This window comes from Oncorhynchus clarkii, chromosome 25, assembly GCF_045791955.1.
Source record: "Oncorhynchus clarkii lewisi isolate Uvic-CL-2024 chromosome 25, UVic_Ocla_1.0, whole genome shotgun sequence".
Classification (NCBI taxonomy): Eukaryota; Metazoa; Chordata; class Actinopteri; order Salmoniformes; family Salmonidae; genus Oncorhynchus; species Oncorhynchus clarkii.
Genome location: NC_092171.1, coordinates 21,744,838 through 21,765,433, shown reverse-complemented (window position 1 = coordinate 21,765,433; position 20,596 = coordinate 21,744,838). Strand labels below are relative to the sequence as shown.

At 42.6% G+C, this 20,596-nt stretch overlaps 3 protein-coding genes across 6 annotated transcripts in view; 2 read left to right on the top strand and 1 right to left on the bottom strand.

Annotated features, from left to right (window-relative positions):
- LOC139383261 (kinesin family member 15) overlaps positions 1-20,596 on the bottom strand; it is an 86,343-nt gene that overhangs the window by 13,348 nt on the left and 52,399 nt on the right. Inside the window, exons 1-12 of one of the 2 annotated variants that reach the window (XM_071127708.1) lie at positions 7,506-8,092; positions 7,230-7,272; positions 6,802-6,988; positions 6,601-6,677; positions 6,482-6,519; positions 6,278-6,375; positions 6,004-6,183; positions 5,655-5,864; positions 5,370-5,495; positions 5,149-5,271; positions 4,815-4,959; positions 4,571-4,659 (exon numbers count right to left, since the gene is read on the bottom strand). In XM_071127708.1, the coding sequence (XP_070983809.1) occupies positions 4,571-4,659; positions 4,815-4,959; positions 5,149-5,271; positions 5,370-5,495; positions 5,655-5,864; positions 6,004-6,183; positions 6,278-6,375; positions 6,482-6,519; positions 6,601-6,677; positions 6,802-6,988; positions 7,230-7,272; positions 7,506-7,524 (1,335 nt within the window). In that variant the 5' untranslated portion in view covers positions 7,525-8,092. Of the gene's footprint in view, positions 1-4,570; positions 4,660-4,814; positions 4,960-5,148; positions 5,272-5,369; positions 5,496-5,654; positions 5,865-6,003; positions 6,184-6,277; positions 6,376-6,481; positions 6,520-6,600; positions 6,678-6,801; positions 6,989-7,229; positions 7,273-7,505; positions 8,093-20,596 lie in introns of those variants that run through there. The other variant, XM_071127707.1, reaches the window with a different exon arrangement.
- On the top strand, positions 3,064-3,688 carry LOC139383942 (reticulon-1-A-like; the record flags this gene model as incomplete). Its single annotated transcript, XM_071128562.1, has 2 exons — positions 3,064-3,296; positions 3,430-3,688. Coding segments are annotated over 2 exons (492 nt in total), but the record flags the coding sequence as incomplete, so codon positions are not given.
- Positions 8,217-19,338, top strand: LOC139383262 (transforming acidic coiled-coil-containing protein 3-like). Of its 3 annotated transcripts, XM_071127711.1 has the most exons (18): positions 8,217-8,299; positions 11,666-11,843; positions 12,104-12,234; positions 12,359-12,405; positions 12,515-13,380; positions 13,687-14,243; positions 14,389-14,437; positions 14,521-14,722; positions 14,816-14,874; positions 14,974-15,104; positions 15,323-15,404; positions 15,486-15,647; positions 15,725-15,792; positions 15,880-15,923; positions 16,026-16,186; positions 16,699-16,805; positions 16,906-17,026; positions 17,153-19,338. In XM_071127711.1, the coding sequence occupies exons 2-18, from the start codon at positions 11,667-11,669 to the stop codon at positions 17,216-17,218; spliced, it is 3,030 nt and encodes a 1,009-aa protein (XP_070983812.1). In that variant the 5' UTR covers positions 8,217-8,299; position 11,666; the 3' UTR covers positions 17,219-19,338. The 3 variants fall into 3 exon arrangements, with proteins under 3 accessions (XP_070983812.1, XP_070983810.1, XP_070983811.1); XM_071127709.1 differs by having other exon boundaries at positions 8,218-8,299; positions 12,515-14,243; XM_071127710.1 differs by having other exon boundaries at positions 8,243-8,299; positions 12,809-14,243.

Here is a 20,596-nt window from a genome sequence, read left to right as displayed (position 1 = left end):
ATATGCATAGTCACTTTAACTATACATTCATGTACATACGACCTCAATTGGGCTTGACTGACGGGTGCCTGAGAACAACCAGTGCTCCTGCACATTGGCTAACCGGGCTATCTGCATCGTGTCCCGCCACCCACCAACCTCTTTTACGCTACTGCTACTCTCTGTTCATCATATATGCATAGTCACTTTAACCATATCTACAGTGCCTTGCGAAAGTATTCGGCCCCCTTGAACTTTGCGACCTTTTGCCACATTTCAGGCTTCAAACATAAAGATATAAAACTGTATTTTTTTGTGAAGAAGCAACAACAAGTGGGACACAATCATGAAGTGGAACGACATTTATTGGATATTTCAAACTTTTTTAACAAATCAAAAACTGAAAAAATTGGGCGTGCAAAATTATTCAGCCCCCTTAAGGTAATACTTTGTAGCGCCACCTTTTGCTGCGATTACAGCTGTAAGTCGCTTGGGGTATGTCTCTATCAGTTTTGCACATCGAGAGACTGACATTTTTTCCCATTCCTCCTTGCAAAACAGCTCGAGCTCAGTGAGGTTGGATGGAGAGCATTTGTGAACAGCAGTTTTCAGTTCTTTCCACAGATTCTCGATTGGATTCAGGTCTGGACTTTGACTTGGCCATTCTAACACCTGGATATGTTTATTTTTGAACCATTCCATTGTAGATTTTGCTTTATGTTTTGGATCATTGTCTTGTTGGAAGACAAATCTCCGTCCCAGTCTCAGGTCTTTTGCAGACTCCATCAGGTTTTCTTCCAGAATGGTCCTGTATTTGGCTCCATCCATCTTCCCATCAATTTTAACCATCTTCCCTGTCCCTGCTGAAGAAAAGCAGGCCCAAACCATGATGCTGCCACCACCATGTTTGACAGTGGGGATGGTGTGTTCAGAGGGATGAGCCTTGTTGCTTTCACGCCAAACATAACGTTTTGCATTGTTGCCAAAAAGTTCAATTTTGGTTTCATCTGACCAGAGCACCTTCTTCCACATGTTTGGTGTGTCTCCCAGGTGGCTTGTGGCAAACGTTAAATGACACTTTTTATGGATATCTTTAAGAAATGGCTTTCTTCTTGCCACTCTTCCATAAAGGCCAGATTTGTGCAATATACGACTGATTGTTGTCCTATGGACAGAGCCTCCCACCTCAGCTGTAGATCTCTGCAGTTCATCCAGAGTGATCATGGGCCTCTTGGCCATTAACTCTGATCAGTCTTCTCCTTGTATGAGCTGAAAGTTTAGAGGGACAGCCAGGTCTTGGTAGATTTGCAGTGGTCTGATACTCCTTCCATTTCAATATTATCGCTTGCACAGTGCTCCTTGGGATGTTTAAAGCTTGGGAAATATTTTTGTATCCAAATCCGGCTTTAAACTTCTTCACAACAGTATCTCGGACCTGCCTGGTGTGTTCCTTGTTCTTCATGATGCTCTCTGCGCTTTTAACGGACCTCTGAGACTATCACAGTGCAGGTGCATTTATACGGAGACTTGATTACACACAGGTGGATTGTATTTATCATCATTAGTCATTTAGGTCAACATTGGATCATTCAGAGATCCTCACTGAACTTCTGGAGAGAGTTTGCTGCACTGAAAGTAAAGGGGCTGAATAATTTTGCACGCCCAATTTTGCAGTTTTTGATTTGTTAAAAAAGTTTGAAATATCCAATAAATGTCGTTCCACTTCATGATTGTGTCCCACTTGTTGTTGATTCTTCAAAAAATAATACAGTTTTATATCTTTATGTTTGAAGCCTGAAATGTGGCAAAAGGTCGCAAAGTTCAAGGGGGCCGAATACTTTCGCAAGGCACTGTATGTATATATATATATATATATATATGCGAAAAGAAGCAGGATAGAAAGGTCTTCACTTTGGCACATTCACTCCTCCGTTTAATCGACAGCTCAATCAAACGCAATAAAACATAGGTTCGAGCAAAATCCCACACGTCAGGGGCCTCTGAGGTTATCTGACCTAACTGCCTGGGGTACCCTGGGATTACTGCTGTAAAGGATATCACAACATAGACGTGCTAAGGAACACTATTGAGCACTGTGGTTATTCTATCCCTGTGTCATTCTGTGGCGACTCTACAGTTGGATCATGTTGGGGTGACCCTACGGTTAGTCATGTTGGGGTGAACCTACGGTTGGGTCATTCTGTGTCATGTTGGGGTGACCCTACGGTTAGTCATGTTGGGGTGAACCTACGGTTGGGTCATACTGTGTCATGTTGGGGTGACCCTACGGTTAGTCATGTTGGGGTGACCCTACGGTTGGGTGATACTGTGTCATGTTGGGGTGACCCTACGGTTGGGTCATGTTGGGTTGACCCTACGGTTGGGTCAACTGTGTCATGTTGGGGTGACCCTACGGTTGGGTCATACTGTGTCATGTTGGGGTGACCCTACGGTTGGGTCATACTGTGTCATGTTGGGGTGACCCTACGGTTGGGTCATACTGTGTCATGTTGGGGTGACCCTACGGTTGGGTCATATTGTGTCATGTTGGGGTGACCCTACGGTTGGGTCATGCTGTGTCATGTTGGGGTGACCCTACGGTTGGGTCATATTGGGTCATGATAGGGTGATCCTACGGTTGGGTCATACTTTGTAATGTTGAGGTGACCCCAGTCACCCCACAGATGGGTCATCATACGGTCTCTGTAATCATGGGTCTTGGTCATACTGTCGTGCAGGGATCATCAATTAGATTCAGCTTCTGGACGATTTTATTTCTTGAGCGAATAATCAGGGGGCCAGAACATAATTTGTAGACTGCAAATTGACCGCAAGCAGCCCAAAAAGATATTTGACTAAAACAAACATTTCAAACCTTGTTTACATTTGTGTACGATCACATCTCTTTCTATTATGCGTGGGAATACTTTGGAACAGATTTCCAAGATTAAAATCACTTGGAACTGATGTGTTTTTAGTCTTATGTCCCCCCCAAAAAAAGTTGGGGGGCCAAATTCGGCCCGCCAGTTGGAGATCCCTGCTGTAGTGTGTAATGCTGGGTCTAACACTGGATCCTAACTCTGCTCTCCTGTCTCTGTCCTCCCCCCAGCCATTGACCTGCTCTACTGGAGGAACGTGAAGCAGTCTGGAGCTGTGTTTGGCAGTGTGCTCCTGCTGCTCTTCTCTCTGACTCAGTTCAGTGTGGTCAGTGTGGGAGCCTACTTAACCCTGGCCGCCCTCTCTGCCAGCATCAGCTTCAGGATCTACAAGTCTGTGCTTCAGGCTGTGCAGAAGACCGATGAAGGGCACCCATTCAAGTGAGTTAGGGAGGATACAGGATCTGTGTTTACTCAGCACATGAAATAATCTGACATTTAAACATTCACTCATCTTTTTTGCAATGCCACTTTAGCCTGGACACTAATAGTCTGTTGTACTTCTTCCCTATAGATCTTATCTGGAGGTGGAGATCTCTCTGTCCCAGGATCAGATCGGTAAATATGCTGACAAGGCTCTGCTCTACGCCAACACCTGTATGAAGGAGCTCCGTAGGCTGTTCCTGGTCCAGGACCTCATCGACTCACTGAAGGTCAGCCTCACTCTCGCCTCTGGGCTTAAAATAATGACATTGTCTCCCACGCCCAATTTTTCAGTTTTTGATTTGTTAAAAAAGTTTGAAATATCCAATAAATGTCTTTCCACTTCATGATTGTGTCCCACTTGTTGTTGATTCTTCACGAAAAAATACAGTTTTATATCTTTATGTTTGAAGCCTGAAATGTGGCAAAAGGTCGCAAAGTTCAAGGGGGCCGAATGCTTTCGCAAGGCACTGTACATGTACATACTACCTCAATCAGCTTGACTAACGGGTGTCTGTATGTAGCCTCGCTACTGTTTATAGCCTGTCTTTTTACTGTTGTGTTATTTCTTTACCTACCCATTGTTCACCCAATACCTTTTTTGCACTATTGGTTAGAGCCTGTAAGTAAGCATTTCACTAAGGTGTTGTATTCGGCACACGTGACAAATAAACTTTGATTTGACCTCAATCCTATAGAAAATTTGTGGGCAGAACTGAAAAAGCGTGTGCGAGTGAGGAGGCCTACAAACCTGACTCCGTTACACCAGCTCTGTCAGGAGGAATGTGCAAAAATTCACCCAACATATTGTGGGAAGCTTGTGGAAGGCTACCCAAAACGGTTGACCCAAGTTAAACAATTTAAAGGCAATGCTACCAAATGAGTGTATGTAAACTTCTGACCCACTGGGAATGTGATGAAAGAAATAAAAAGGTGAATAAATCACTACTATTATTCAGACATTTCACATGATTAAAATAAAGTGGTGATCCTAACTGCCCTAAGTCAGGGAATTATTACTCTGATTAAAATGTCAGGAATTGTGAAAAACTGAGTTTAAATGCTTTTGGCTAAGGTGTGTGTGTACACACACACACACAAAGTCAGATAAATCGGTATCGGCTTTTTTTGGTCCTCCAATAATCAGTCGTTGAAAAATCATAATTGGTCAACCTCTAATTCAGACACAACATTGACTTGTGTCATCTGTTTCAAAGTACAGAAAGCTATACCTGCTTGTCGTTTTCACACTTTTTCCACAGACGCACAGCTTCTAAAAACGGTGTCTTGTATGAGGCATCAAGACCGCCTTCAGTGAGGTCTGGGGAGATGAATGTGTAAAAACAATAACACTTTCCAGAATGAATGTTACAGGGGAAAATTGACAGTATACACACATGTAAGAATCAACTAGAGTGAGCCAGTGTAACAAACGCCTAGGTCAGATGTTTAGGGGAACCTGAATAGTAACCTTACCAATGGGAATCTGGGGCCCTCCTGGGGCCATATCTCCCCCACTGTGTGTCTGGGCAAAGAGAGCCTGAGCTAGCTGCTCCTTCAGCTTTTTCACCTCAGTCTGAAGCTGCCTCACATTCCCCTGCGTGTCTTCGTTGATCATGGCCTGAAAGCACCAGAAATCACGAGGAGATGCTCACTAAACTACAAGAGATATATATAGATATATATATAGTAGTGCTACTATATTACTACTGATTGTAATATATGTATTACAATCAGTAGCACTTTATATGGAGAATTTGTTTTGCCTATTCAATTACTGATTGTGATAAAATAAACTTTTCATACTAACCTTGTTTTTGATCAACTTGGCTCTCTGGGCAAACTGTAAGGTGGATAGAGTTTCCCCAAAGCACTTAGAGCCTGGGTGCACATTGGCTATAATGTAGGTCTTAGCATTTCCTCCAAGAGAGTCCTGCAGAAAAAGGTTTTCTGTTAGCACACATCAGGAACATCAAGAAAGCAAGAGCTTTGTTTTTGTATTAAATCGAATTAGACAAAAGTGCCTTTTACCCGAAGCAAGAAGGTGAGTTTGGAGTCCCTGTAGCAGATATGCCGGCTCTTCCCATTAGACACATCCACCAGCGCCATGATCACCTGACCCAGGCACATGAGGGAGCGGTTGATGCTGCTGGCCTCCTAGAAGAGAAGATAGGGGGTATATGTCAGGAGTGATAACAATATAACAAATGAGTGTACACAGCATATAATAACACATACAAGTTGGAATGTAGCCTTTGTTGTGTGCAGTGTTGTGAATGTTTGTTCAGTCAGCGGACAGTAGTCCTGGAGCATCACCTTGAGTCTGGAACCCTCTGTGTGTGTGTCTCGCTGCCTCTCCGACCCTGCCAGGTCCACCAAGTTCAGCTGGGATGTGCGAATGTTCACCACCTCCTTAGCAGGCTCTTTGGACTCCAGAGTCATGGTGAAGACTGCATGGGACCGCGAGGACTCTCTGTTCATGGAGGTAGAGGCCACGCGCCGATTACGCCAGCCCATCGACAGCACCTGAGAGGAAGCGGGATAAGTTCAACGCAAACAGCTCAATGTCAGTCAAATCAATCTTCCACAATAAATGAATGTATGCTATGACCAAAGCATTGTATAAAGCAAGTCATTGAATCAATCACATTTAATTATTTACTACCTGGTAAGCTTCAGCAGCTGAAGTGACAAACTTCTCTACAGCCCCTTCCACAAACACCCCCTTCTTGATGTTCTCTCTGAGGAACAGGCTGGCTGAGGCGCTGTCCAGCAGGTCATAGATCTGCTCGTTGTAGATCTCAATGAAGGAGCATTTGCACAGGAAGCTTTTGGCATTCTCAGACTGTCAGGAAAAACAATGCATATTAAATCCTCAATCAGAGAAAAAAAACAGATAAACAACCAAATCACTTCAATGTCAGTTACTTTCTGCTCACCCTTTCTACCTCCCTGTTGATGAGGAAAAACAGGTACTCAAAACTTCGAGGGATAACTCCCCGTTGGTCATCAGTAAAGTTGTCGAAATCAGACGGACCTAGGGAAAGAACACACACACACACACACAACATTTAGTACAGAGGCACTGCAAAGATTTGAAGGTGTCTGTGCAACAAAACAAAATAATTCAATGCAGCACTCACCAAGCATTGTGAATGTTTTTCCAGAGCCAGTTTGTCCGCTGTAATAGGAAAACATCTGAGATATTACAGCACTTAATAGAACAAGAATGAACTGTAAAACAATAAGAAAAACCACTCACTAGGCAAAAATGGTGCCATTGTATCCATTAATACATGACTCAACAATGTTCTTGGCCACACTGGAGAATACAGAATCCTGTTACACAGAGAGGAGACGGAAGAAAAATTAAGTTGGTTTGATTTGAGCCTCTATCTACTGATGTGTGAATTACTCCATGTTACAGCAACAGTTAAACTATAATCTATCCACCAACACTGACCTGAGTGATGTCCATGTCAGCAACATGGTCATAGGTGAATGTCCGTGGCTCCGGCTTGGAGTGCAGGCGAATGGTGTTGGGAGAGGTGACTGTGAGACAGAGGCCTTGGTCTCCATCAGTGGTCAGGCCAGTCCCCTGGGTCAGAGGTCTCACCCGAACAAACACTTTGATCGAGTCACTATCACCACTACATTACAGAACACGAACATTCAAGGGTTAATACACTTTACCAACAGACTGGGTGCCAGTTTCTGCTCCCTTGCCAACTTCTTATGGAATTGCCGTGACAAACCAGAGGTACTGGCAGTATAAATTGCCAAATGAGGCAGGGCAACTCGTGTGTCAGTATGTGTAGAGTGAGTATGTATTATTAAATTGAAGACAATAGCCAGCTCTTGCGAGAAATAAGCATTATTAAGCCACATTACCTGTTGGTTATTTGTTGATGCTGCATTGAGCAATCGACAGATTCTGGTAACAGAGAGGATACATACAGTTAGCTAGTTAGTCAAGGTTGATCAAGGAACTAGAGACACTGGTTTAAACAGAAACAAGTTTAATCAGATGTCTAAGCTTCATACAGCAAATGCATGCTAGGTAACGTTAGCTCGCGAATAATATTAACGGAAGTAGCTAGGTAGCCAACAAACGCCAAAATATATTTTTTTAAATCACTTGCAAATATGAATGTTAAGGTGACGTACCCTTTCCCTTTGTATTCATGTTGAATATTTTCAGACAGGTAGCTTTGCTACTAGCAAACCATTCACAATAACTAATGTCAAAACTCCGCGATTGTGTGTTAGCTACAGCTACTAAAATCCATCTTCGAATTTGGCGGGTGTGTACTCGACCATCGACTGCTCGTGCCTTTTTCAATAATTTTATGGAATCAGTCAATTGTTTATCGCCGTCAGCTGGACGAAGTCTGATTTACATCAACCACTTTTTTTAAAGCATCGAGAAACCGAGCTACAAATTATACAACAGATAATGTGATACCAAAGATGTTCTCATTGTTCTATCTGTGGTGATACTGTATAGCCAAAGATTTGTGGTATCCATTACTGGGCGTTTCAGGTTTGCCTACAGAAAAGGTTACCATATATTTTCAACTAATCTGGTATATAATTATCTCCCTCTCCCAAAGCAGAAGCTGCATATATAATTTCCCATTACTGAACAGACAGTTATCATAAATACTATTTTAATAAAATGTACACTCTCCTATAATAAAATGTGGACTCTTTTTCGGTCGCGACCAGCACTTCACTTTGATGCTGGTTTGGTTCAAAGTCATGCAACGCTATTGGCTATTTCGTAAGCAGCTCCGCCCTATTTCTTTTTTTTCTGTTTATTTAATTGGTCCAAATCGAGGCGTTTAAATTCGAAATCTACTGGTCACTTGCTCATCGAGGGCATTTCGAAAACGTGAACTGTGTGTGGAGGTCGTTACCGGCTAGAGACGTTATTTTCTGTTTATCTGACTTGAATTGAGGTATGTAGCTATCTGGCATTATTGGGGAAATTATCTTGCTTTGACATTCACGCTGCTTTTAAGTTCATCTATCTCGCATAATTTCTTAAGTTGTTGCCTGACTCTAGTAACTTAACTAAAGTTAACGTTGCGTACAGTAACGTTAGCTAACTCGTTAACTGACTTTAGTTTCTTTCCTGCCTGAGTCCTACTTACTGAGGGCAAAATATAATTCAAAACAGGTCATTGTTGTCACGCTAAACTTCCTAACTAGCAAAACGGCATTAGATAACGTTAGCTGTCTTAAGTTAGCTGGTTATAGTAGTGTCAACGCGAGCCTCTAACCCGCATTGGCAGCAGCTGACGTTAACGTTTAAAATGGTTATTTAACCTTTTATTTAATTAGCCAAGTCAGTTAAGCACGTTCTTATTTACAGTGACGGCCAAACCCGGACGAGGCTCAGCCTGGATTCGAACCAGGGAATGTAGTGAGGACTCTGAATGCAGTGCCGTAGCCTGCTGGGCCACTCGGGAGCCCACAAACGGTAGCCAACTAGGGTAGTGCGAACTGCCCAGTACATCACTAGGGCCAATCTCCCTGCCATCCAGGACCTCTATACCAGGTTGTGTCAGGGGAAGGCCATAAAAAGTGTCCGACTCCAGCGTACCTGAGTGCTAAGTCTAGGTCCAAGAGACTTCTAAACAGCTTCTACCCCCAAGCCATAAGACACCTGAACACCTAATCAAATGGCTACCCAGACTTTTCATTGCCCTCCCTCTTTTACACAACTACTACTGTTATCTATGCATAGTCACTTTAATAACTCTGCCCACATGTATATAATACCTCAACTAACCAGTGCCCCCCGCACATTGACTCTGTACTAGGGACTAGTAAGTAAGCATTTCACCTGTTTTATTTGATGCGTGTGACTAATAAAATTGGATTTTGACTACAAGTTTGCATATTACAGGGCTAATGTGTTGATGAATAGATGTTAGTTATGTAATGTGAGCAAGCTCTATTTGAGTTAACATTACCTAGGTGATGTCAGTGCAATGACAATTTGTAAATACATTTTTTTCACAATCAGACATTACCTTACTTACACAAGACAATAGCAAGACTAGCTCATGGCATTGTTCCAAGCTTTGCTAAAGCTTCGAAATGCTCTGCCCCTTAAAATTAACCTAAAATGGCATACCCAAATCTAACTTCCTGTAGCTTGGGACCTGAAGCAAGGATAAGCATATTCTTGATACCATTTGAAAGGAGATTCTTTGTAGTTTGTGGAAATGTTAAGTGAATGTGGGAGAATATAACACATTAGATCTGGTAAAAGATCTGCCCAAATGTGCTTAATTAGTTTTTTTAATACATGGTCAAGTTCAGAACGGTGCACGCTCAAACAATAGCACGATATTCTTCACTAATAGCTACTGTAAATTGGACAGTGCAGTTGGATGAACAAGAATTTAAGCTTTCTGCCAATATCAGATATGTATGTTCTTGTTACTTACAACCTCATGCTAATCGTATTAGTCTGTTAGCTCAACCGTCCCGCGGGGGACCCACCGATCCTGTAGAGGTTCTAAACAAAAATGCTGCATTCGTGTTAACGTTAGTTTAGTTGACTATGCACCAAAGAAAATGACATTTTGGTCAAACTGAGGAATTCCAAATGAAAACACAAAGAATACTATGGTATATACTACAGTCATGTCTGCAATTCACTATCTGGTCATATGAATTCAGCCAGTACCTTGGAAGGTAATGTTAGTAAAAAAAAATGTTTCAGAGACACCTATTGTGGCCGGATGAATATGTATTTCTCCCCACTGGTAGCCACATGGCTCTTGAACCTTTTCTCTCAAAGTTAATTGCAGATGACTTCTGTGTTGCTGTTTACACGCATTCATTGTCAACAAGGATCCAAACACCATACACTTATATGGTGCATTTAGAATGTATTCAGACCCATGACTTATGTTACAGCCTTATTCTAAAATTGTTTTCCCCCTCAATCTAAACACTACCCCATGACAAAGCAAACAGGTTTAGAAATGTTTGATAATGTTAAAAATAAACTCACATTTACATAAGTATTCAGACCCTATTTTCAGGTCTCTCCAGAGCTGGGCCACCCAAGGACATTCAGACTTGTTCTGACACCACTCCTACGTCTTGGCTGTGTGCTTCGGGTCGTTGTCCTGTTGGAGGGTGAACCTTTGTCCCTGTCTGAGGTCCTGAACACTCTGGTGCAAGTTTTCATCAAGTATCTTGACCTTGCGCTGTTCATCTTTGCCTTAATCCTGACTAGTCTCTCAGTCCCTGATGCTGAAAAACATCCCCACAGCATGATGCTGCCACCACCATGCTTCACCGTCTGGATGGTGCCAAGTTTCCTCCAGACCATCAGACCACAGAATATTCTTTGTCGTGGTCAGTCCTTAAGGTGCCTTTTGGTTAACTCCACGCAGACTGTCATGTGCCTGTTACTGAGTGGCTTCCATCTGGCCATTGTACCATGAAGGCCTGATTTGTGGAGTGCTGCAGCGATGGTTGTTCTTCTGGAAGGTTCTCCCATCTCCACAGGAACTCTGGCACACTGTCATTGAGTTCTTAGTCACCTTCCTGATCAAGACCCCGTTGTTTGGACAGGCAGCCAGCTCTAGGAAGAGTCTTGATGGTTCCGAACTTCCATTTTAAGAAGAATGGAGGCCACTCTTATTGGGGACCTTCTATGCTGCATACTTTTTTTTTGTTACCCTTTCCCCAAATCTGTGCCTGTCTGAGATCTACAGACTATTCCTGACCTCATGGCTTGGTTTTTGCTCTGGCATGCACTGTCATCTGTGGGACCTTTATATAGACAGTTGTGTGCCTGGCCAAATCATGTCCAATCAATTGAATTTACCACAGGTGGCTCCACTGAAGTTGTTGAAACATCAATGGAAACAAGATGCACGTGAGCTTAATTTTGAGACATGGCAACGGGTCTGAATACTTATGTAAATCTATTTGTAATAAATTGGCCAACATTTCTAAACCTGTTTTTGCTTTGTCGTGATGGTCTTGTGTGTAGATTGGGGAGGGGTGGACAATTTTAATACATTATATAATAAGGTGGTAATAAGGCCCTATTCTAAAGGGAAGGGGTCTGAATACTTTCCGACTGCACTGTAGCTAGATCCAGGCTGTATCACATCCGGCTGCGATTGGGAGTCCCATAGGGCAGCACACAATTGGCCCAGCGTCTTCCATGTTTGGCCGGTGTAAGCCATCATTGGAAATAAGAATTTATCTGACTTGCCTAGTTAAATAAAGTTGTAGATGTTGACAACTTTTGCTTCAGTTCCCTCACTTCTGTGTGCCTTTCTTTATAGGATGAGTTCTACTGCTGTAAACGATGAGAATCGTGGGGTCTGCACTGGAAGAAAGCAGAGCAATTCAGAGACAATTTGTGACATCTTTTCTTTTGATCAGCCGACTGGGAGGCCCTCCATTCTTCGCCAGTCTCAGGCAGAGAACCTGTCAAACAAAACTATAGCAAAGGGTGGAAAGGTACAGAATATGTTATCATGAAGCCTAGACTTGAAAGTCATTTCAAATTTTCCAGAATAATTCCCTCTGTACAATCTTGTGACTATGAGGATCTATGCTTGACTGATTAGTCTAGTAAAAAGCATGAGCTTACACAATGTTTTGGAAAGTTGTTGACTCACGGTGAGTAAACTGTATAGAAAGAAAGTTGCACACTCTAACCAGGTTAGGTTTACCTGTTAGCATTTGTTTTCAGATACCCTTTTGGGTTTTGCTTTCAGGTTTGTTTTCAGACTCCAAGAAGAGACCCTCTCACTAAGAGAATAGTATCACCAACAAAGTCCCTTAAGATAGAAAGCCTGGATGACTGTAGTAAAGCCCTGGATACATTGCAGTTTACATCACCCGAAGAGTAAGTATATGCTTTTTTTATTAGATATATGTGTGTATGTATATGTGTGTCACATCGGCAGAAAGCTGATTCATATTCTGGTATCAAGTTGAGATAACATAGGTTTATCTGTTTATCTGTACAGGGTGGTACCTCTAGAAACCAATGGGCTTGTTGATGTAGCAAAATCAGGTAAAGCATCTGATTGGCTAAAGTTTCAAGATTCATTACCGATACTACATTGTCACATGAACTACTTCAACCAAAATGTTTACTTGATTTTCAACTTATTTTACTACAGACTTCACAAATGTGTCGTCCTATCCTGATGATGATATGCAGAGTAAAGGAGGTTGTCAGCTGTATTTTGACAACCTTGATGCCATCAATCCCTTCCAAGGGTCTACTAAAATGGTCCTCTCCCCAGCAAGGCCCAGTAAGCTAGTTGAAACTCCCAAGGCTGAAGAACAGCGAGAACATAATGTCATTGAAGCAGTTTCTGACAGGAATGAAAAGGCACTGGATGATACACTCCCGTTCATGCCATCAGTGGAAAATTCTCTTGCTGACTTCTCAGCCGATATGTGCTCAACAGATAGCAGAGTGATTACCATGATGGAGGACCCAGCCGACAAGTTATCCAACTCTGGTGAGGAAGAAACTGTACCATCAGTTAACCTCGACCCAGATCAAGCTGTGGCTATCATCTCTATAGCCGAGGAGACTCCTCTTCCACCAAAAGGTACATACGAATTTGATTTTGACAACCTTGATTCAGTCAACCCTTTCCAAACGGGAGGCTCCAAATTGCAGAATTCCCCTGTGCTTGGAAGGAAGCAGCCATGCGATGACTCTGAAAAGGTGGAAGTTGAAGAGCCTGCAGTAAAGGAAATGGAACCAGCAGCCATGCTTGAGGTGGTTCAGCCTGTCCTAGAAGCACCTGTCCAGCCAGAAATTAAACCTATTGCACCGAAGGAGACTACCAAGCCAGCTGAAGATGCTGTGGCCATCACCTCTACAGCCGAGGAGACTGCTCTGCCGCCAAAAGGTACATATGAATATGATTTTGACAACCTTGATTCAGTCAACCCTTTCCAAACGGGAGGCTCCAAATTGCAGAATTCCCCTGTGCTTGGAAGGAAGCAGCCATGCGATGACTCTGAAAAGGTGGAAGTTGAAGAGCCTGCAGTAAAGGAAATGGAACCAGCAGCCATGCTTGAGGTGGTTCAGCCTGTCCTAGAAGCACCTGTCCAACCAGAAATTAAACCTATTGCACCGAAGGAGACTACCAAGCCAGCTGAAGATGCTGTGGCCATCACCTCTACAGCCGAGGAGACTGCTCTGCCGCCAAAAGGTACATATGAATATGATTTTGACAACCTTGATTCAGTCAACCCTTTCCAAACGGGAGGCTCCAAATTGCAGAATTCCCCTGTGCTTGGAAGGAAGCGGCCATGCGATGACTCTGAAAAGGTGGAAGTTGAAGAGCCTGCAGCCATGCTTGAGGTGGTTCAGCCTGTCCTAGAGGCACCTGTCCAGCCAGAGATGAACCCTATTGCACCATTGTCAACTGCTCCCGAAGAGACCAGCAAGCCAGCTGAAGAATCCATACCTCAGCCCAGTGCAGCCCCTTCCAAGCATGGTGCAGTGAAACTTGAGTTAAATTTTGATGATGACGGCGAGGTCAACCCTCCCCCCAAAAAGTTTGACAAAAGGCCTGTTTTGAAGCCGACATGGAAAAAGGCTGTACCTACAGAAAAAAAAGAACCTGCTCAATCCAAGGAATCTCCAGTGACGCCATTGGTCAATACTGATAATGAAATTCCTCTTCCCGAGGGCAAGTACAACTTTGACTTTGATCAATTTGACCCAAGTGTCAATCCATTTGGTACAAATGTAAAAATGACTGAATCTACAGTCTGTAAGGTGAAATCCAGTCCAGATGCCAAGGCACCAACCTCAGTCAGGGTGGCTGTCTACCCTGAGAATGTGGCAAAGCCTGTTCAGCAAGAAACTGCACCATTAGTAATGTAAGTTCATTTTCATTTTGCTGCAACTTTATTATCCCAATATCCCAAGTCTTGATTTATATGTAAAGCATTATTTTGTTTGAGCTTGTAGATATCACCTTCATGTAGCTACACCACACCACTCTTATGTTGGTTCTGTTTTCAGTGTTTCTATTGCTGGATATGAACCTGATCGTTCTGCCGTAAAAGGAATTGTAAGCCTTTTAAAATTTGTTTAAAAAATGTATTAATTAATTGTGGTGTGACTACTTGGGTGACATTCTCTCTCCAATTGTAGGACAACATTCCACAGAATCCGACGCTTCAGATGGACTCTTGTGAAGTTCAGGATCCTTCCTCTGGAAAAGAGCAGGAACCTCCGACTAAACCTGACCAACCTTCGCTAAGCACTCCAGAACCCTTGGAACTCTGCCAATTTGAGCAGACCCCACAGAATGACATGTCAGAATTTAATGAGGACTTTGTTCCTGGAACCACATGTAAGTCAAATAAATTGACAAATGCATTTTAGTTGCGGTAATGTCGACTTCACCTTAGCTTTTTGACTAACTATAGTCCCTCCTTCCCTCCAGTCATGGCGAATGACTTTGACAGGCAGATGGACTACCTGGAGCAGTTTGGGTCCAGCACTGTAAGTATATGTTTTGTACTTTTATAAATCGACTATTACATGGTTTGTTTTGCATTTTAGGCTTTGGGCTTCCTCAATTACTTTGCATTTTATATTCAGTTTAAGGAGTCGGCACTGAGAAAACAATCACTGTACCTCAAATTTGACCCACTAATGCGGGAGAGCCCCAAGAAGTCTGGAGTCCCTGCAGGACTCGACAACCTCCCACGACCTGCTCCCTTTGCTTCACGGTATGTTACTCTCCTGGTCCTAATCACAGGCTTTTTTTTACCATCTGACTGAAAAGAAATGCCTTATGTTCATCTTAAAATGCTCTAGTTGTAAATACGTGTTTATTTGGTCTAGAATTGAGAGCATACTTAATCTGTAATTTGTCACTAAAATGAGTTTGAAATGCAATGGTGAATATCAAGGTGTTTGCGCCAAGTCTGAGGGATGTTTCTTTCAGTGTGGAGACCCAGAAGACTGGAACCGAGGAGGTGAATGGACTGAAATCTGTCAACCCTAAACTGCTTCATGACCTACCACCTGTAAGTTACCTGTCCTCAAAGATCCTACTATAATGTAGTAATGTGGGAAAACTGTTAAATGGAGGTCTTCACTCCCTTTAGGTTCAAGTTGTTGGTCCTCGGACTCTTGTGACGAATTCCCCTGTTCTTGAGAATCTGGTCCCTACTTTCCCCCAACCAGCCAACCCTGGTGATAACATCATAGAGGTTCTGAAATACAGTCAGCAAGACATGAATGTTGCCATTGCCAAGATCCAGAAACAAGTAGGTGTTTGTTTTCCTCATGTTTCACTCATCCCTTTTCAATCCAATCAGCATTAATTTACAAGGGTTTATTTTAGGCAAAGGAGAATGCGGATGAATGGAAATCGAAGCATGACACGCTATCTCAGGATAATTATGAAATGGGGTAAGCATTTAAGCTTAGTATTTGGTCACTGATTTCTGATTTCAGACCTATAACAATTGTAAATATCACTGCTTTTTGTTTTTGCAGGAAAATCATGTCAGCGTTTGAAGCCACAATCGCTCAGATATTGGGTACGTTGTAATGCAATTTGGAAAGTTACCAGAGAAATGTTTTGAAATGTAATTTTCATGTAAAATGCATGGCTTGGTGTGATGTCATTGTGTCTCTGGCAGCTGATAAACAGAGGGAGACGGAGAAAGCCCAGGCTGACATCACTAAAGTCCTGCAGGAGAAGGAACAGTTATCAGAGGACCTGAATGCAATGGAGCGGTCCTTCTCAGATCTCTTCAAGAGACTAGACAAATACAAAGAGGTCATCGAGGGTTACATAAAGGTCAGCATGAAAAAGGATGTCATGCCCTATGCATTGGGCCCAGTGTTTTGCACCATGTGAAATGCCTGGATTTAAATGGGATATTGCAAGGTTCTGGAAATTAAGCTGCTTTTCTGCCTTGCTGAGAGTCGATAAACTTGTGGATACTGCTTTCTGTGTGCAGTAGGAAGTAAGTTGGAGGTTGTTTACTGTTCCGGTAGACCTCCAGTCATTGTGCTGACGCTAGTAACATTGGCTCGCAAAACGATCTCCAACTTGCTTCTATTGCACGCAGACCTAACAATGGTATCCAAAACTTAATCTGACGTAGACAAATAGCTTGAATCCCTTTATAGCCCTTTCATTACAGGATACTCTTTCCTTTTCACATGATTGTGCAAAACACAGGGCTCGGCTTTGGTGTAGGACAGTAACATTGCTATGAAGGAAGAAATTAAAAGGGTATGTGTAGGTCCAAGACTTTGCTTTGCCAACAATATGACCTAGGGTTTTAAATGTGTGCCCATATCAAGAATGAAGAGATGCTGAAGAAATGTGCTCAAGATTACCTGGCTAGGATCAAGGAGGAGGAGCAGCGCTACCAGACCCTGAAAGCCCATGCAGAGCAGAAAATTAGCCTGTAAGACTCATCAAACTATACTCTGTGCAAAATAGTTGCAGAATTGTTTAGTTGCTGGGTTTTGTGTAGGTTCACTGGGCTGACTTACTCTTATCCTCAGGGCAAATGGAGAGATTGCGGAGGTGCGCTCCAAATTAAAGTCTGAGGTCGCTGCACTTCAGGCCCAGCTGCGCAGGGAGCAGCTAAAGGCCCAGTCACTGGAGAAGAGCCTTGACCAGAAAGTAAGTCACCTCAATCTGAAGTAGTCCATGAGGCTGCCTTTATCAGTTTCATTTGTTCTGAAAAGTTTTTTGCACTTATGATGGTTGATTTTGTTTTCTTCCTTGCTGATTTTTCTGTCCCCTCAGGTAAAAGAGACTGAAGAACTCACCAACCTTTGCGATGAACTAATAGCTAAAGTCCAGAAGGGCTGAGTTCAACCGTATGACGTCTGACGTTGTTAGGTTGTCAAGATTTTTTACAAATCTGAGTATGTGGTGGTCCTGATGAACAAGTATGTGTGAATAGTGCTTTGTAAATATGTTTTGTTGCTCTTGATTGGAGATCAAGTGCCATAATAGTATTTCACTAGATTTCAATTATACTGATTCATGTTGGTTCCTTTTATCAATGTCGGCCTTTATTACTGTAATAAAATTGTTTCACTAATCAAGATCAGTTGTAGCGCCTTGCAAGTTTATTTTAAATTCTTTGTATCCCAAATTTTTCGGCCACAAGGAGGTGCTGTTTACCATAGAGTATTTTGGACTCTTTAGTTTCATGCATGTTATTGCAAGTTCCAATTGAGCATAGCTGTGACATTTGTACTTATTTCAGAACAGTAGCTAAGTGTTCTTCCTTAGACATTTCTAGTGGTGAGCTGTGCTGTTAATGTCAACCATTCAGTAGCTTCCTTATCCCTCTTCTCTCTAGAGCCAAAGCTCACCCCGTTCTACAATGCTTACAAGAAAACAAATGGGATGCCCTTATACAATGCTTTCCTTCTTCCCTGGGCAGCGTAGTGTCATCACTCCCTGAGCAGGACAATGCACATCCTAAACAAAAGAAAATCCTTCCTAGATTGGAGTTGACTGTGGTAGTGAGGGGAGAAATGCTAGTCAGAACGAGCGCTCTCAGTCCTCAAACTATCCATCCAGTCATTAATTAATTCCATTACCACTGGCCCTGGCTGCCCTGTCTCACCCTGTATAGATGACTAGGTTTTCTAGCCAAGTCGGGAGAAAAGTATTAACTTTTGTAGGAGCCTCCTGATGGTCCCTTTCTGGAAAGACCGGTAACTTAAGACTGGGACAATACCAGTATTGGGTTATTTTTTTTCAATGGCAAAAATGAAAAGTCTTGATTCTTAACCTGCTGTATGTAAAATATTGTGTGCTACAGCTTGGAAAATGAATGTGACTGGATGACGATTGTTTCCAACATTAGGGCTGTTTTGTTCCTAAAGAATTGAAATCCGAGTTGTTGGTATCATATCAAGGAAACAAGTATCGGGACACTGGTCCTGGCTCTAGTCACTGGCCTCATTCCCAGTGGCATCCTGTGTATCTTTAAGCAGTTAGGCAGATGAGGCTTTTACCAACCTCGATCATTTTCAGACTTTGGGAAAGCTCTTGCACAGTGGTCATTCAAACTTTTCTCACCATGGTCCTTCATATTATACGTGTGATTTCATCATTGAGACATCAATCAAGCATTTCTAGTAGGGCCTAGTGTTTCAACAAAAAAAAGTAAGTTCAGCCAGAAAGTTGAGGAGTTCCTTACTAATTAGTGTCCTTTTCATCAATTAAGTACCAGGGAGGAGCAAAAATCCTAGGTTTTGCCATGGAATGAGTGACACGTGCTTTACAGGAACAGAGAACCTTGAATTGAGGCCATGAACAAAGTGTAAATTTGCTTGTCCTTTAATCAAACTTCAAATGACTTTCTACTTTTAATGGGGTACATCGATAAGATTGTCAAACAACCAATTGTGTAAGTACTTGCATATAAACTAAATATGATTAACCTGGTTGGCAATGTCAAAGGTAGACTCAGCAGAAAGTAAACCGCAGTGGGTCAATTTCTGCAACAAAGAGCATTGAATCATGAGGCTCAATGTCTCCACTGTTTTGATCCTGTGGCTACCATGCTGTGAACAGCTTGAAGTGAACCCATGCACATGGGCAGCGCAACAATTGGCCCAGCGTCTGGGTTAGGGCAAGGTTTGGCTGTGGTAGGCCATTGTAAAATAAGAATTTGTTCTTAATTGCCTTGCCTAGTTTAAACATTACATTTTAAAAAATGCAATGACTGATGTCTTGCATCTCACTCATCTACGTATCTGCGGTGCTGCTTGTGGAAACGTCATGTTGCTGAGTCTACCTTTTAATATATGAAATACAGTGCATTCGGGAAGTATTCAGACCCCTTGACTTTTTCCTTGTTTTGTTACGTTGCAGCCTTATTCCTCAATCTACACACAATACCCCATGACAAAGCTAACAGTTCTGTTATTTTTTTGCAAATGTATTAAAAATAAACTTATTCACATGTATTCAGACCCTTTGCTTAGAGTTTCAATTGAGCTCAGGTGCACGTCAGAGCAAAAACCAAGCCGCGAGGGTGAAGGAATTGTCCGTGGAGCTCAGACTGTTAAGGCACAGATCTGGGGAAGGGTCCCCAAAAAATGTCTGCAACATTGAAGGTCCCCAATAACAGTGGCCTCTATTCTTAAATGGAATAAGTTTGGAACCACCAAGACGCTTCCTTTACAAACTGAGCATTTGGGGGAGAAGGGCCTTGGTCAGGGAGGTGACCAAGAACCCGATGGTCATTCTGACAGCCCTCCAGAGTTCCTCTGAAGATGGGATAACCTTCCCTGCAGCACTCCACCAATCAGGGCTTTATGGTAGAGTTGCCAGATGGAACGACGACTCAGTAAAAAGCACATGACAGCCTGCTTGGCGTTTGACAAAAGGCACCTTTAGGTGCCTTTAGACTCAGACCATGAGAAACTAGATTGAACTCTTTGGCCTGAATGTCAAGTGTCACGGCTGGAGGAAACCTGGCGCCATCCCTACGGTGAAGCATGGTGGTGGTAGCATCATGCTGTGGGCATGTTTTTCAGCGGCAGGGACTGGGAGACTAGTCAGGATCGAGAGAAAGATGAATGGCGCAAATTACAGAGAAAAGGCTGATACACCCCCTAAAAATAAAAGTACAGAGAAATCCTTCATGAAAACCTGCTCCTGAGCAGGTGAAGGGTCACGTTCCAACAAGACAACAACCCTAAGCACACAGCCAAAGCAATGCAGGTGTGGCTTCAGGACAAGTCTCAATATCCTTGAGTGGCCCAGCCAGAGCCTGGACTTGAACCCGACCTGAAAATAGCTGTTCTCTGATGCTCCCCATCCAACCTGACAGAGCTTGAGAGGATCTGCAGAGAATGGGAGAAACTAATCAAATACACGCGTCAAGCTTGTAGTGTCATACCCAAAAAGACCCGAGGCTGTAATCACTGCCAAAGAAGCTTTAAAGTACTGAGTAAAGGGTCTGAATACTTATGTAAATGTGATATTTCAGTTTTCAATTTTTTATAAATTTGCTAAAATGTCTAAACCTGTTTTTGCTTTGCATTATGGGGTATTGTGTGTAGATGAGAGAAAAACAATTTAATACATTTTAGAATAAGGCTGTACCGTAACAAAATGTGTAAAAAGTCAAGGGGTCTGAATACTTTACAAATGCACTGTATACTTTACATTGCAACTACAGTAAACATAATCCTACACATTCAACATATTCAAAATGCC